The sequence below is a fragment of the Prinia subflava genome, chromosome 2, assembly GCF_021018805.1.
Source record: "Prinia subflava isolate CZ2003 ecotype Zambia chromosome 2, Cam_Psub_1.2, whole genome shotgun sequence".
In the NCBI taxonomy this organism is placed as follows: Eukaryota; Metazoa; Chordata; class Aves; order Passeriformes; family Cisticolidae; genus Prinia; species Prinia subflava.
In genome coordinates, this window is record NC_086248.1 from 36,424,049 (window position 1) to 36,441,337 (window position 17,289).

The following is a 17,289-nucleotide window of genomic DNA, read 5'->3' on the forward strand; positions in this document are numbered from 1 at the left end:
ATTTCAGCAGGGCAGAATCTCACATAGTTAGGCTGTACCTTGCTGTAATCTCTCCACTGTGGAAATGTGACAGACAATAACTATTATTCAGTGGTTCAGGCATCAGCCTCACCCGTGCACATTTATTTTAGTTCCATAAGTCTGCATTAGGGATAATAGCTGAGATCTGGCAGCTGGGACCTCGGAGCAGTTTCATCTTCCATTGGGAAGCATGGAGACAATGTTTTCAAAGACACAAAGCAGGAATTAAATGACAAGTTCTCATTTGCAGTCAGATGAGATTGAGATACATACCTGCCACTTGATCTTTTGAAAATGGGCCATTAACTGTAAAGCAATTATTAAACTTTCTTCAGTTGTGGGTTGCAGTTTTCACAAAAGGTATCCATAGCTTATAGCTGTAATTAACAGCTCCCTTTTCCCAAAGAGCTTTGCATACTTCAAAGTACTCGAAGGCTTCCACTACATTTCTTCCACCTTTTGAAATGTATTTTTACTTGAAATCAATTACAAATGAGGTGTTTATTCACATCCTTTGCCCCTGGGTATCAGCTTATAGGTACAGATTTCCAAACAGAATTAAAATCACATTTTAAAGTTCACACCATGAAATTTACTCTTTTCCACCCTTTCCAGCTGTTATTTTATTACCAGGTTTGATTACAGCAATCAGCACAGTGGATTGTACCCACTGCACAAGTTTAGCATCAGTATTGCTTGCACCCTTCTCAACACCTCCTTTTTCAGAAAGAAAAAAAAAAGAACCCATCTTTTTTTGCCAATATCTCATTTCTTGGCCCTTGACTGGCAATAAGAGCCTTTTTTCCATTCAACATAGTAAGTTTTCTGGGCATAATAAATGGCAATTTACATACAATATATTGCAATTTCACACATGGACACTATTTAACATAGGTACACATCCCAGTGTCTTCCTTTGTTATACATTATGCTTGCATACACATTATACATATGTGCACATATCTATATAGTTACTTTTTCTTAAAGACATGTTTTGGTTAGAAGTCAAATTGCAATGGAGCCAGACCTAGAATGAGCAGAGCTGACATTTTCTCTCTTTGCAATTTGACCAGGTTGCCCAGAGAAGGCATTTTCATCAGTAACCTCAATTTGCCCAGATCTCCTGTGCACTTCTGAAAATCCTTTCCTTCAGTAGGTTCATTGTTCATCTGCTCAGTGCTTCACAGAATTGGGTTGTATCCATCAAACAGCATTCAGAGCCCAGCTTCAGGCTCTCTCTCTCAAAACATTGAGTTTGGGAGCTGGCAACTGGAAGCTGGACAGTGCTCATGGAGTCTCTTGTAATCCAGTGGAAATCAAAGGTGAAATATATTGTCAATTCCACACTTCAAATATTTGTTCTGGCTTCATGTCTAGCCACTCTCCTCTGAATAAACAGAAAAGTATCAATTCATAATGATGACTGAAGGAGAAGTCTTGGCTTTATTGGCATCTATACTTTTAATTTACTGTTTCAATTAATAACGAGCTTAAGTAATGCCTAAGATAGAGGAGGGATTTCTTTTTTGCTTCAGTGAAAAAATATCCTCTTGATGGTTTTATAGGCTGACAAAAGCAGACATCAATTTCTATCAGTTATGCACACATGCAAATAAAATAACAGTAAGGTATCCTCTCCAAAAGATGCCCATTAGACATTAAAACTACTGGGAATGCTAGTACAAAGATGATAGAACCTAAAGGACATCTTTGCCATCATATAACTTCTAAGGGAGCAGGAGGTGCAATAAAAAGAAATGGCAAAGTAAAGCACTAGGACTTCCTGGGGTTTGTATGCCAGGAGGCATTATTCATTGACAGTGCTCACAGTTTTGGCTGTTTGTCTACATTTATCCCTGGTTTAATATCACAGTAATGCAAGGGAGTTGTAATAGCATCATAAGGCAGGAGAGATACCTGCTTTCTTCCAGCTGGACTGGTTCAGAGTATGTGTTTGAAGAACTCACTGGTAACAAATACAAAATTGGATTCCACTGGGTGACCTGCTCAGAAATGATAGGCATGCCCCACCCACGTGCTATCTGAGCCTGTTGAGCCTCTGGGCACCTTGTGAGGTAGGCAAATCCTAGAGCTCCTGAGTTCCTGGATGGAGGAGCTGAGGCACTGCGAGGTTAAATGGCATGTGCCGTGGGTAATGCTGAAACACTGGCAAAATGGGGGCACAGGAACCAAGTTTCTCACTCCCTGAACCCTCTGGTGGTTTCATGGCATAGTTCTGCTGCCTTTCCCCAGCAAAGGTCCCTTTCCTGCAAGTGTCCTGCTGCCAGCTGGGACATTGGCTCCTGTTTCACACTCAGAACTGCTAACGCTGAAGAATGCACTGCTATGCCTGGGCTTTAACCTCTCAAAAGATGAGTGATCTGTTTCTTTTATATTTTTTGTGTCTTTCTTGTAGTGATCTCCACCTGTCAATGTGAGAAGTATCCAGGTTTCAGCTCCACAAGCAATGAGTGGTAAATGCATTGACCTGGTGGCTCAGGAGACAAGTGTCAGGCTGGGCAGTCCCGCCCCTCAGACACTGTCCTTCCTTGTCTTGCCAGCAATTTCAGGGATGTGGTTTCTTACTTTTATGACCAGACAGAACTCCATTCATGTCAGTTATTAAAAGGGCTGATTAAAGGGGAACATAGTTGTTAATTTTAGCTTCTCTCATCAATTTTGTTTCCACTAAATCAGTGCCATCACCAGCTTGACTTAGGCAGTAATATTTGAGGCACAAGGGAAAAAAACCTGGGTATTGTTGACAGCCAAGAGCTGACATTTCTCTGCTACTTTCTACATCCCCTGAGATTTAGGATGTAAGAATTCCTACTGTGGTAAGCAGAAAATTTCATGTGTTGACAAATAATTACAGTTAGATCAGTAACTAAATCAGCATTTTTGTTTGCTTTTTCTTTATTCTAACCTTGGTCCTGGCTCTTCACACTTGAGGATCTTCTGCCACTGCTCAGCTTCAGCTTCGTAAACAAGTGTTTTGATGTACATAATTTCCACGACAGCCAAAAATTCATAGTGTTTTCTTAAAATAAGGAGCACACAAACCTGAGCATCACTGTCTTGTTGCTATCACATTTCTACACGTGGGTTTTGCTGTCAGTGTTGTTAGTAAAGGAAAGGGAGATATCACAGGATAGGAAAAGAACTGCCAAGCACATAAGCTTGTTACAATGTTGTGTAGCAGCTTCAAAGGACTTACACCGACCTTGGACCCACAGTATTATTCTTGGCTATTTAATCTCTGGCATGCCTCCGTTTCTGCAGAGAGGTTCTGGCAGACGTATCCCTTTTGATCCCAAATGCCTGAACAGAAGGGCATTGTGTTGATTGGGAGAGGCACATTGGGATGTGCAGTTTGTCTGTGGGTTGCTCTTTGTAATCTAAAAAAAAAACCCTGACTCAAAAAAACACTGACTCAAACATATCACCTGTGCTCTGTAACCAGCCCAGCTGATCCTGGCCAGACAGCTGTCCTAATGGAACTGTCCTATGCAGACAACAGGCAGAATCTGTTCCCTTAAAGGAGGTATTCTTCACAAAACAATGAAAAAGTTATGTTTATATGCCAAAGAAAAAACAAAAACATTTTCTCAAAAGTAGAGGAAAGTGCTCATTCAGTTTCCTTAAAGAAGCACTGTCCAGACCTCCCCACACAAATTGCATTTCTTTAATTCCTTACAGCTCACATGAGCACTGTCTTTGGTTGTCCATTGCACAGCAGGCACCACCAGCGTGGCCAGCCCCAAACAAGCATCCAGCACATTTTGGGTGTATGGTGAATACGTATTTTCAAGTATGAGAAATGGCGTGTGTCATAAAGCAAACGGGAGTAGGGGGGTGGGCTGGAAACCAACCAGCACAGCAAGTTCCTCCATGAGGCCTGCACATGGAATTGGAGGATGTGTCCTCCCATTTACCCTTCAAAGAAGCAATAAAATAATCAGGTTCTAGCTTTGCTTTTAGACAAAAAAGTACCAACAAAAGAGTGTTTCGTAGATGTCCTCTGAGTCATTCACTGCTGTGCCAGCATGCTTAGCTGAAGACAGACCAATATATCAAATTAAAAAATATATAGGTGCCTGGGAATATTAATCTTGAATATTTATCAATTGCATGAGTGTTCTGGATGATGCGCAAGCCCACATGGCCCTTCAGGCCTCTCTTCCTTGATGAATTAGATTCATTGCTCATAGCTAAATGCACAACCATCTTTTCTGGTTTTTCTTCTTCTGGTACCATCTGGTTTCTTGTATACCCTGCCAGGCTGTTGGCATCAGATTCACTGTAGTTTCCATCCAGCATCATAGTTTTCGAGTGAGGTATTCCGCATGAACATGAAAACTAGGGACATAAACAAGAAATATAGCTGAATATTGGAAAAACATGTAAGCAATGGAAATTATGCCTTTCTATTAACAGACATCTTTTAAACAGTTGAGTTCAAAATATTGATGGAGATATTTTAAGTTTCTCTTCGAATAAAAAAGTCTTTTTTTTTTTTTTTTTTTTTTTTTTTTTTTTTTTTTTTTTCTTTTCTTTTCTTTTCTTTTCTTTTCTTTTCTTGTTTTCAAAAGGAAGAACCAGGGTTTATCTCTACTGCTTGGACAAGCAGCTTCAGAAAAGATTAGAAAAATGCTTTAGCAGACATATAGTCTAAGCAAAAGCTTTTCTTAGGTAGCTGTTGTTCATCCTTACTGTCTTGAGATTCCTTATTATTCATTCCTTGTGTTTATAAATATTCATGGACAAGATACAGTTTAATCTGTGGAAACGGCTTATGCAGTACATGTTATGGGAAGAAAAGGGCCAAGTTCTGTTTTTACAGATACACATGCTTTCTTCATAAATCTGATTTTAAACCAAGCAGAGGACCAGCTAAAATCATAATGTAAAATCCCAGCTTAGTTGGAGTTAATAGCAAAACTTGTATTGACTTGAGCAGCACCAGCATGCATCCCACAAGCCTAAAAGAATCCAATGCATGCAGATAGAATTTTGAATAGAAAATGCAGTCTTCAACCATTCAAAATCTTCAGTTTCCCTGTCCTGGCAATATGGATTATGTATTTGCATGCAGTGGAAATGGACTCCCAAATATCCTTTCTGCTAGGAATTCCTGTCTCTGGTTTCCCACAGACCAGTCTCCTTAGCCAATAATACTCCACCAACTTTGATGTATGGGTTTTCCAAGAATTTGTTTTCAAGGACATATTCACCTAAAACAAATGTATATATCTGAATACATATATATATGTAAAAATGTATATAACATCAATATGTAATATTCAGGATGCCATTGTAAAACCCTGCAGTCAAGGCTTTTCCCTCAAATTATTTGAACAACAGATCACATTGCTTATTGAAAACCTTAAAATCAACTTAAGGGTGGTTTTCTGTGTTCTTGACATAACCAAAAGGTTTTGTATCAACAGGTTATGTTCAGAGAAAACACGACAAGTTAGTAGCCTGCTTACTTTACATTTTTTGAGCATTCCATGAGTATAGCTGAACATCAATTGGGTTTTAAGACATACTTTATTCTAAACAGGCACACTTTGAAAAACACACCCCAAAACCAACAAAACCAAACTGAAAGAGAACAAAACCAGAGTGTACCTCCCCAAAAAGGGCTGCTGTGATTTAACCCAGGCTGACAAATAAGCACCATGCAGTCACTCACTCAACCCACTTTCCCCCCCGAACTCCAGAGAGTTGTGGAGAAGAATCAAATGTAAAACTTGTAGATTGAGATAAGAACAGTTTAATAATTGAAATGTATTCTATGGTGTAGAATATCCCTTTGGCCCATTTTGGTCCTGTCCTGTCATGTTCCCTCCCAGCTTTTTTTGTTTACCTCCTCACTGGCAGAGCATGAGACACAAAAACGTCCTTGACTTAGGATAAACACAATTTAGCAACAACATTAGTGTGTTACCACATTATTCTCACACTGAATTCAAAACACAGCACTGTACCAGCTACTGAAAAGAAACTAACTCTGTGCCAGCCAAAACCAGAATAATATGAAACAACAGAAAAAAACACAGGGGAGAATGACACATCAGGCTCTTTATCATGAACTGACAGGTCCAGGAGACGGTGGCTGGGTGTGAGGGACAGTAGTTACAATAACAAACTTAATGCTGCAGGACTCAGCAGAGAAAGCAATTCTGCAGATTTACTGTCAGCCCCCAGGTCAAATTACAGTTCCCATGGCTTCATGCACGTATGATGACAGCCACCTCTATGGACTAGAGAGCCTGACGTGCTAGAAACTCACCTCCACAGGACCTAAAGTTACACTCATCCTCACACAGGCACGTACACGCAGAGGTGCACTACATAATTTCACCCTGCAGGACTTTTAGCCTAGGTCTACGATAATAATTCAAAGACTGCCAAAGAGCCTCCTTGGACATGGGAATGCAGCTGACAATACTGGTAAAGTGTCAGAAAGGTCTCTGGCCTCTCTCAGACCATCAAGCACTGAAAAGTTCCCAGGTATGGGCTGGGAGTAAGTATGGGGCCACAAACCTTTTGCCACAGGCATTTCACAGCAGCTCCTGTGATCTTGAGGGAGAGAAGGTTTAGTTTTCAATACTGCATGTCTTTGTCCCTGGCACATTTAATTTCTTAATGTAGACATAACATAGAGCTCTCTTCTGGGTAGCCTTACATGTTCGTACTAGAACTTTTGGAGCCGTTCATAGGGGAGCAGCACTGGCTGACAAGATCTACATTTACTGTGAGAAATGTCTCTTCTGCTTCTTCAAGAGCTTCTTCCCCAAATAATGCTATTTATTATCTCTGTTCCCATTTTCCCTACTGAAGAATAATGTTGTCACACATTGACAACTGGGTGTGATATTTTCCCTTGTGCAGTAAAAAGGCATTTGCTGAATATAGAATTCAATGTACAAGACTCAATAAAGGGCAGGTTTATGATATAAATAAGCTACACCATCACTGGATGTGGCAAAACATTCCAGAATACTGAGCAGAAAATTAACAAACCCTCTTAACTTCATTTCATCCCTCCAGTACAGTTAAAAATAAAGGAGAAGGGGTTTCATCTTAAAAAAAAAATACAGGTTTGTTCTAGGCAAGTCAAACCTAGCAAGAATGTTTCTTGTTATTTCCCATTACCTGCCAAGATGCTATATTCTTTGGAGATGGGATACCTGAGCAGGGCTGGGTAAAATGCCCCAGACCACTGCTCATATGCAGCAAACCAGACACACTGGAGTCACTGTGCTTGCACAGAGCATCTCTACTTTGTGTTACAGAGAATTTCTGGGCCCCAGGTGGGGACTGGGAGGGGCATAGATAAATTAAGATACTCAGAACCTGTCCAAGCAGCTTTCCAGAATCATAATGCTTTTGAGAAGGCCTTGAAGAGAGGTAAAATTTCATCACAGGAGTCTGGTAAATGTATCTAATTGGGTTTCTAAAAATATATCTAATTACATTTTTTTACAGTATGCCAACTGAGAAAGATGCTAGTCTGTTATGGGACTTGTGCTGTTCTTCAAGGAAGTCATAGGGAGAAAAGGAAGGTAAAGAGAAGGACATGCAAAATCAGAAGAGTAGTTCATAGAGGGAAAACGCTTGATTAAATTGTATGAAAGATGATGTCTGCATTGGCATTTCCAATAAGCTTATCCAAATTTCTCCAGGAGCCAAAGACAGTAGGTTACTAGTATTACCAGTAAACTAATGCAGGAGTTCCTACCAGGAAGAAAGAAACTGTAAAATATGGTGATATCCTGGGTGTATGGGGACTGAAAAAAATTTAGTCCCAAGCCTTAGTGTTCAAAAGGTAATGGTGCTTTGTTTAATCACAAAGAAGGGCCTAGAAGTCTGTAAGATACCTCAGACTGGAAAGGACTTCAGGGCATCTCTAGTCCTATGTCCTGCTCATAGCAGGGCCAAGATGCTCAGGATGTATCAGGTCTTGAAACACTCCAGGGATGTAGGATAAGACCTTTCATAGCATATAAGTACAAACATAAACTTGGCTGACTGGTTGTTTGTGCTTGGTGATGGGGAACATCTCCACTATTACATTCCACTATTAAATCCAGTTTTCAGAGTAAAGTTGCCTATAGAGGGAGGAAACCAATTTGTACCAAATAACACCTTTAACTTACTAAACAAGAATCATGGCAGCTGCAGCAAAGTATCAGATTTCATACTTTCCCCTCTTGCCATTCCCTCACATTTCCAGGTTGTGCTCTTTCCCAGTTCAGATCACACTCTGTTCTCCGATGTTCCTATGAACATCCATAAGATCAAATCCTGTTTTTCTGTGTTAGCAATTCAGCCTGAGGTGGAACGGTCTAAACAGACACAATTACACACATGGTTGTCAATGTTTTCCCATTAACAGACAGTCAATATAAAGACCAGATCAGCCATAAGGGAAAAAAAAAAAAAAAGGAATAAGTTGATGACAACAGTGTTTCTCACCCTCTCCCGCAGCTTCCTCTCCTTCCGCTCCTGCACCGTTGTCAGGTAATTCACAGCCGCGTACTCCAACACCGAGAGGAAGACAAACACAAAACTGACCCACAGGTAAATGTCCACTGCTTTGATGTAGGAAACACGAGGCATGGAGGCATTCACCCCGGTGATGATTGTGGACATGGTCAGCACGGTGGTTATCCCTGGAAAGAACCAAGAGAAGGAAATGTTATTGACTGATACAGTCCATAATGGATTTTGTCTCTAGAAAAACAGAAATTATGGTCTACATGATGCTCTAAAAGATGTTCAGTATGAAATAAATATCTCTTCTGCTGTGTGTATCTCTTCTGCTAATGCAGAATTGCTCCCCACCTACATTTTTGTGCTCATGATGGGTTGAGTTTTGAGAAGCAATGGAGCAGTCAACATTTTGCATTTAACAAACAGCATTTAATCCCCTCCTTAAACTCCAGGGTTTAAGCATAATGCTGGTAAAATATTTTTTTACACACCTAATCCTAAAATCAGGTCTGCTAAGACCAGTGGTGACAAGGACTCCTGTTTCCTAGCTGTACCATTCTGTGTTACAGCTTCATTTTTAAGACCACAGCACTTTCTGTCCTGAGCTACCATGTAAGTGAGGAAGACTTCTGAATGATGAAGGACTTAAGACAAAATGCAAGTTATGCTTTATATTAATCATCAGATAAAACCACCATTTGCTCGCACAGTATCTTTAACCATCAAAATGAACAGTTCACTTTCCCGCCAAAACCTCCACATTCAAAGCCTTTCACACATCCAGGGCTCACTGTGGTTGTTCTCACCCAAAGAGACTCTGGCAGGAACTGCTCGTCGGTCGATCCAGAAGGACACCCAGGACAACATGACCATGAGAGTGGCAGGGAAGTAGGTTTGGAGCAGGAAGAAGAAGATGTGTCGGCGTAACGTGAAGTTTATGTAGAGGCGATTGTACCAACCTTTGAGAAAGGAGGAAAGCCAGAATCGGTGAGAACAGCCTGGACAGCAGGTACAGAGAGACAAGACCTTTCTTTAGTTCTGTTATTTCTAAGACTGGTAGAACAAGAAAGTGAGCTTTCAAACAGACTGTGGAAACTACACTTCAGTGACATAATCCCATGAGCCCCCTCAAAAGCAGTTAATACAGTACTAGGTTTAGCAATAGTATGACATCAGAAAAGGTCAATACCTGTGCTACTGTAGAAAGCCAGTCTTGATGTGGTGTGGAATTTTTGTATCAAAAACTGAGACAAAGAAATCTTTTCGTCAGTTTTCAGAGATTCATTCCCATTTTTCCAATACAGCATCAGATCTTCATCAGTGTAAGCATCTTAGGGAAAGAAGAAAGACAATGTGATGTGACTTGGGCTTAGAGGTTCAGCAAAAGTTAATGCATCCAGTCATTGGCATGAACTAGTGCCACAAGTAAGTTTGCCAACAGCAAGGCAGTTCAAAAGATCCTGTCATATAATATACTGTGACAACAACAAAAATCCAGATTCAAGAGAACATATCCTCTTTTTCCTTCACATTAAAACAACAGTTAGAATGGCACTGTTCTGAACCTCACAGACTAAAAATAGATAATAGATCAGGAAGTAATCATGGGTAAAACACCTTAATTTAGAGGAAGGAGAAAGCATGGACACTTCATACTATCTTAGAATGGTAAAAGCAAAGGGACAGGCGAGAAGCAAAAGCCCAGAAATATGTTAGGAGTGTAAATGAAAAACTTACAGAATTTGTGCACTAAATAACAGGAATGGGGAAGGAGAAGAGATCAAGATCATCAGCGACAGGAGCACATGGCTTAGGGACCTTAGGGACAAGGATCAGGGCTTGTTCAGCTGGAAGAAGAGCAGTCTGTGGTGGGGTCCAGGTGCTGCTCTGATGGCCCTCATGGAGAACGTGGCAGCAGCCTTTTCCCAGATGTTTTGACAAAATGGAGAACGAAAGGGCACGAGGCAAGGGATGCAAGTCTCACCTAAGGATTGTTCCCAAGCAGGTAAAAGGAAACATTTTCAGGATCATAACTGTCAAATATTTGAGCATGTTGCAGAGAAAAGTTGTGGAGCCTGAATTACCTTGCTCAAAACCCAACTGGGCAAAGCCCCAAGCAACCCATCATGAAGAACTCCCTGCTTTCAGCAGGATATTGGAGCAGCTGACCTCAAGGTCAGTGAAAATTATCCTCTGATTCTGATTCTGTTTTTTTTGCAGAGGAACATTCAGTCAAATAGTTGGGAGGACTTCAAAACAACCAGATGTTAGTCTTGCCGCACACTGGAGAAAGTCTACAAAAAATCTTACTGTTCACATTACTTTCTCCACCAAAGAAGCTGAGCCCAGCTCACAGTGTTTGCAGGATCAGGATTATGTCATAGGATGATTTCCTTGCAAATTCTGGTCTTGCAGCACAAGGACTAGATACACAACACTGCTGAGTCAATAGGACTCCTAGTTACTCTGATGAACTATTTTTTCAGGCTCTAAAATAGACAGTATTCTGAAACACATCCAGTGAAATGTTTGTGCAGCCAGCCATGGCGCACACCTAGCTAGAAACACGGATACCACGTACAGCTTTCCAGCTCCAGAGAACATGTCTGAGAGTCCAGGGGGAAGTGGCTGAAGTCCATGTTGCACATTGCTGTCACTGTGACCCTAGAAATCGAAAATGACAAAAGCTGGTTTCTGTGAGAAGCAATCAAGAGAGAATGTTATCGCAGACAGTTATTCTGCAGCTTTTAAGCCAGAAATAGTGCATGATGTTAGCAAAAAATACACAGGAAAGTGCCTACCAATTCTCCGTGTTCAAACTAGATGGATTATACACAGAAACTCCAAAGAAAATTGTAATTTCAATATCTATCAAGGAACTAAAGCACTATCTTGGACATTACTGTTATACTAATGTCAGTACAGATATTTCCACTGTGTTCTATATCCAACTACTTGCCTACAAGACTACAATGAAAAGTAACTTCACCATTTACATTTGAATATTCCCTTCTGTGCAGTTTAATGAAGGTTTCCACATTTTCCCCGTTGCTCAGTTCCCTCCATAGTCACCCCCAGAATGACCTGAGCCTGAGCAATATAACCATCCTTTTTGCAAGCCACAAAATTCCTTCAGTATATATAGTATTAAGGCAAAAGCAGTTCCTTACAGCTCTCAATAAACCCTTTTAATCTGAGGGGTGTATTCTGGGGCAGGGGTTGTAAAATGGGTGCAGCTGGTTTTCAGCAAGAGAGATTTGCTTCTGTTAAGTTTTGGACTTAGCTAAAAAGCTGCAGCAATCACAGCTCCAGTTTTTAAACTAGTCCAGTTGTGCACAACGTTACATAAGAAATTTTCCAGTGGGTCAGTGAACTTTCTCTTGCAGATGGATTTGCAGTGGAGGTCTCAGTTTAGGAGAGGCAAATCAGCTGTGACTCATCGTTTCAGAGGCCAACTTATGTTGGCTGTGACCATTTTCTAGATTCATTGTAGACATCAATAAATAACTTTTCCTCTGCTCCAGGGATTGTGATCCAAATCCTACCCTGACCTACGCACTCATCACCCCTGAAAGGCACATGATGTTCATTTTGACTATAAACTGGAGCAAAATTTTGCCATTTGAGCAAAATTTAAAGAATGTTTTTGGGGATATGCTCCTGAAGGTACCCTGCAACAATGACCTCCCCTAACTGTGTGTAGCATTTAAGCATTGTATAACTCAGTCTCATTAAAGTGTGTTATTTTCTTTCCTTGGCGTCACCTGAACTGTGGCACAACCTGTGGTCAATAACGGTTTGCTAGTCAGGGGCAGAACAGAAACTCAGCTCATCAATATGATATTCCTCAATTAAAGTGCAGTTTCCAGGTGGCTTTGAAGACCCAAGGCCCAAAACAGGAATGAAATGTTCCCCAGTCCAGTGTTAATCCCATGCAGACATCTCAAGATACCTGAGAGCATTCCCAGCACCATTGACACTCATGCTGTTTCAGCTGACTATTGTTCTGAGTGTTCCAAACACCACCAGGGCCAAATGCCATGGAGATTTTCTCTCTCCTTGGATTTTATGTATCAAATTATCAATTTAACTCTTGTGCAATCAGCTGTGGTAAACTCACAGACTTCTTTCTTGTGGGTAACATTAAGAAGTCACATCACCTCCTCAGAAGATCACAGAAGTAAACTTAATAGAAAACCTTTCCAAGTTTTTGAAAATCATTTTACCATAGCTGAAGTAAATAAGTTCCAGAAAGATCCTAGAACAGAACTCCTTGGCTACAAAATACTCAAAGGTCACTGTAAACTGAGAGCATGTTTTCTATCCTGGGGAAATATCCATTTTTTTGGGCTCTTGAGCTTTTCTCCTCTGGCAGTGTGTTTTTCTCCGCTTCTCTTTTTTCATTCTTCTGAAAGAAATTAAATCTGCTGGGATGCTGATGTGAGCAGCCATAAAGGTGGCCTGGTTAGAAGGGGAAACTACTGAGCAAAAAACCTGTCTGATGAAAAATATGGGCAGAGAAAGGCTTGCCAGCCTGGGAACAAGGCAAATCCTTGAGAAGCACAGCTGGCCTCTTTGACATGCAGATAGGGTACCTAGAAACTGGAGACATCCTGAAATACCACCAATAACTGCCAAAAAAAAAAAAAAAAGTGATTCAACAGGCATTTTATTGTCAGAAAAGGTAGGAAATGATCTTGAAAATAAAAAAGGGTCTGAGTGAACAGAAACATCATTATCTATTGGCTGTCACAGGTGGAAAAAAAAATTACCAGCATCTATTGCCTGTTCAAAGTGGTGGCATTCTACACCCTCTTGTCTGTCTGGATATAAGGAGACTATAATTTTTATCCAAAATGAAGCCTTCCTCTGAGACCTTTCCATGCTGCACATACTTTTCTGTTCCCTAGAAGGTTGAATTCAGTGCACAAACTTTCTACCAGCTCTTGGACACCCACCAAGGACACCTAGCTGACTCCACAGCCTATGACTCAGAGCATCTCTGAAATGAGACTGTGCTGTCTCGCTGGTCCCCCCTGAGCCCACTTTGGAGGCTGTTTCAGTTTGTCCTTCCATCAGGTGGTTGATTTGGATCACTTGATGGTGGCATCACTTGATACCAGTACTGTGCACCCACACAAGCAACCTGTCCTACATGCACCTGGGGTTATATTGTGGATGAGTTGCTTCACCAATGTAAAGTAACCTGTAACAGTAAATACCCTGGTTAGTGTTTGGCTGTTTCCACATGATTGATGGATGCTAATTTATTGATTGCTGATAGTAATTTGCAATAGTGTGATATGGATGTATAGTCACTTTATTAATCACTGGGTATAGTTTCCAGTGGTGATTTTGTGGTAGTTTACTTGCTAGTGATGATTTTTGTGGTATTTTTGATAATCTGTAATAAGGTAGAGAAGTTTAGAGGATTAAGCCTCCATGTCCTTGTGTATTACAGAATCCTGCAAACCCACAGTCATGATCCGTGTACACCCACAGGATGGATAACCCCCCTCATGACAGGAATCCTCAGGATTCTTGCGGCCAACAAATCTACTAGAAAACCTGGGTGTCTTTAATACTGCCATTTCAGTAGTAAACATTAAACATTTACATCAACAGGAAAGCACCACAACTAAAGGAAAAAAAAAAAAAATCCAGACAAACAAGAAGGAAAATAGGATAATTGTAGAGGTCACCATCTGGTATATCAGCTGCTTCCAGTTTAATCACACACTGACCCTGGGATGAACATTCCTGCTTGACTAAGCCCTCCACTGACTGCAAAGAGTTGGAGGCATGCTTCCCCCAGGAGGAGATTATCCTGTTACTGCCCACAGCATGGTTTCTCAGAGTTTCCTGCAAAGCATTTTGTACTGGATGTTCTGGAAACAGGGCTCCGTATCAGCTGCGGGAGTAGCAGGATTGGCAGGAGCAATCCTGGCGATCACCGAAGTCAAGCCTGGAGCAAAACTGTCAGCAAAGGCCCGGGGGCTGCTCAGGGGAAGCAGGGCTGCTCCGTTACCTCATGCTGTAGAGGACGTGCCCATCGGGGAACACTCGCAGCATGATGTTGTCCGTGGTGGTGTCGTGAATGAAGGACCTCTTGGAATGCACAAAGAAGACATCAGGGACCCAGATCTTCTTCACCAGCCTGCCATCAAATGTCATGCTCTTGTTGTTGGTGCTTGGAAACGAAAGACGCTCATCCTTCCAGTAGTGCCTTAAGTACAAGGTCATGGTGAAATCCTTCAAAAAATGGAAGAGAGGTCTGTCAGTGCTGCACTCTACAACTAGGACACACCAGAAAGAAAACTCCCACCAGATAGATGAGATCTCTCCACTATTAACTCCTGATTCTTTCCTAGGTCAATGCTCTCTGTCAGTAGATTTTCCTGACAAAATAATTTCAGCCATAACAAAGCATAGCCAAATAATGAATTCATTACAGTGCCTAGTAATGTTCAGTCCCAAACGGGATATAAACATGCCCCAAGAGAGGAAATACCCTTCAGAAATGATTCTTCAATTCTGGCAAAAATTATCTTACAGGACTATGGCAGCAATAGGATGATCAAGAGGAAAATCTGAAAGTTAGCTTAATGGTCTGGCTAAACACTAATTAATTTATCCCCAAAAGGACTAAATTGTTGCAAACAGCAACCAAGTGAGGGAACTCTGTTTCCTACTATATAACTGTGTAAAGAATATTCAGTTTTAGGCTTATTGATGGGGCAGGAGCTTCAGTCACATAAAGGAAACATCTGTTTGTTGATCCCAACCTGGCACCTGCTGCTTTTAGAGCTGAATCTGCTCTCACTCTGAGAGATCAAATACACTTATTTTCTTCACATTCCCAATTAAGCAAGTGATTATGGGAGCTGCAGCTGCCAAGCCTGTGCAGGCAGCAACACAGGCCAGGGTTTCTCCCTAACTGTGTGGCAATCACTTTCTCAAACCACAACAAATCAGTTTGGTGACAGTGACAATCAGTTACCCTGACTCTCTGCTTCAAAGGGTTGTCTTGCAGCAGCCTTGCATTGCCAACAGGTTTTTCATTGATTTGTCAAAGCTCTAGTGCCAGTCCTCACCTTGCTGCCTGGCACAGTACAGAGCTGGCCAGACCTCTCTGACCATGGCAGAGATTGGCCAGGGGGACACTTCTGCTCACACACCTACAGGTCCCCACCTTATCAGACTGGTGCCAGGCTCCCTCACTGCTCATCCCAGGGATGCTGCCAGCTCCTGTTCCCTACTGGACACTGGCCCACTGGCCACATTCCCCCTACATCTACGGTCCCAAAGAAACAGTTCCAGCAACTACTGCCACTGGCAGAGCTTAGGTTACAACCTAGCTAGAAGAGTCAGCCTCAGGGGCTGGACATCAAGCATATCAGTTTGACTAGAGCTGGGGAAAAGGAAACCAAGGAAGAGGCACAATTGCTGCTTTCTTAGGAGTCAGTGCAAGTTATGGTAGAAATCAAAAAAGGAGTAAAGAGGAGCCTGGCTATTCAGGGTTACCAGTTGCCTGGCCATGACATGAGAGAGAGGAACACAGGGCTGCAGGAGAGGAGGACCACGGTCATGGTTTCAATCCAGCCAGAGCTCATTACAACACAGACATTTGCTCACTCCTCTCTCCCACCACCTCCGGCCAATGGGATGGGGAGCAGACTAAAAGAAGTTGGCCTGAGTTAAAAACAGTTTAATCATTGAAATAAATAGTAATAAGAAGAGTAATGAAAAGGAAAATGAAAAGAGAGAGGGGCAAAACTCCAGAAAAACAAGTGATACACAATACAGCTGCTGACAGATGCCCAGTACATCCTCCAGCATCCTTCCAGCAAACTCTCCCCAGTTTATGTACTGGGCATTATGTTCTGTGGTATGGAACATCTTTTTGGCCAGTTCAGATCAGCTGTCCTGGCCATGCTCCCTCACAGCTTCTTGTGCCCCTCCTCACTGACAGAACATGAGACACTGAAAATACTTGACTCAGGGTAAGCACTGCTGAGCCACAAACAAAACACTGTGTTATCAGTATCATTCTCATACTAAATCCAAAAATAGCACTGTACCAGCTACTAAGAAGAAAATTAGCTCTATCCCAGCCAAAACCAGGACAGCCAGGCAGCCTGAGGCTGTGGCTGCAAAATGCCTCTGGGCAGCTCCATCATCAGAGCATGGGGGAGCAGGGACCATCAGCCAGGTGCCCTCAGCTTTGCTTACACCACCATACAGGAGGGGGAAGAGACTGTCTGCAGGCACAGCACAGGAAGGAACTCACTGCTTTCCAGGCCACCCCTTCCCCTGTCCTACCAGACAGGAGCTTCTCATCTTTCACCTTCAGCCCCTTTCTCTCTCCAAACAGCCAACACAGTGGCCTCTGCAGTGGCAAACTCTCCTCTCCAATGGCCAACACGATGCACCAAATGCTGCAAACACAAAATGGCAGCTGACAACAGCTTCTGGGTATAAAATCCAACCTAAGGAGGCTTTTTCATGGCATGATTCAAAAGAGGCAGTGTGCTGACCACTTGCTCCTTTCTGACCAGCACACACACTATTTACAAGTAAGAAGAGGGGTTTATTTCAGCACTCACAAATAGGAAAGTCCCTTGGAAAACAAGATTTTACAGCAAATTGGGAGAATGGTAGTACTTGCCAGAGGCATAGTCGATGAGTCTACACAAGTACCTCAGTTTTGGCAGCATATTTCATGTTTGTTCCATGCTCCAGGCAGCCTCAGGAGCATGTCCT

General features: G+C 41.9%; 1 protein-coding gene across 1 annotated transcript in view; it reads right to left on the minus strand.

Annotated features, from left to right (window-relative positions):
* Positions 1-254: 254 nt before the first annotated feature.
* Positions 255-17,289, minus strand: part of LOC134546663 (gamma-aminobutyric acid receptor subunit rho-2) — a 37,592-nt gene continuing 20,557 nt past the window's right edge. Inside the window, exons 4-9 of the mRNA XM_063389637.1 lie at positions 14,555-14,778; positions 11,108-11,190; positions 9,716-9,856; positions 9,333-9,485; positions 8,509-8,705; positions 255-4,380 (exon numbers count right to left, since the gene is read on the minus strand). Of these exons, the coding sequence (XP_063245707.1) occupies positions 4,072-4,380; positions 8,509-8,705; positions 9,333-9,485; positions 9,716-9,856; positions 11,108-11,190; positions 14,555-14,778 (1,107 nt within the window). The 3' untranslated portion in view covers positions 255-4,071. The remainder of the gene's footprint in view (positions 4,381-8,508; positions 8,706-9,332; positions 9,486-9,715; positions 9,857-11,107; positions 11,191-14,554; positions 14,779-17,289) is intronic.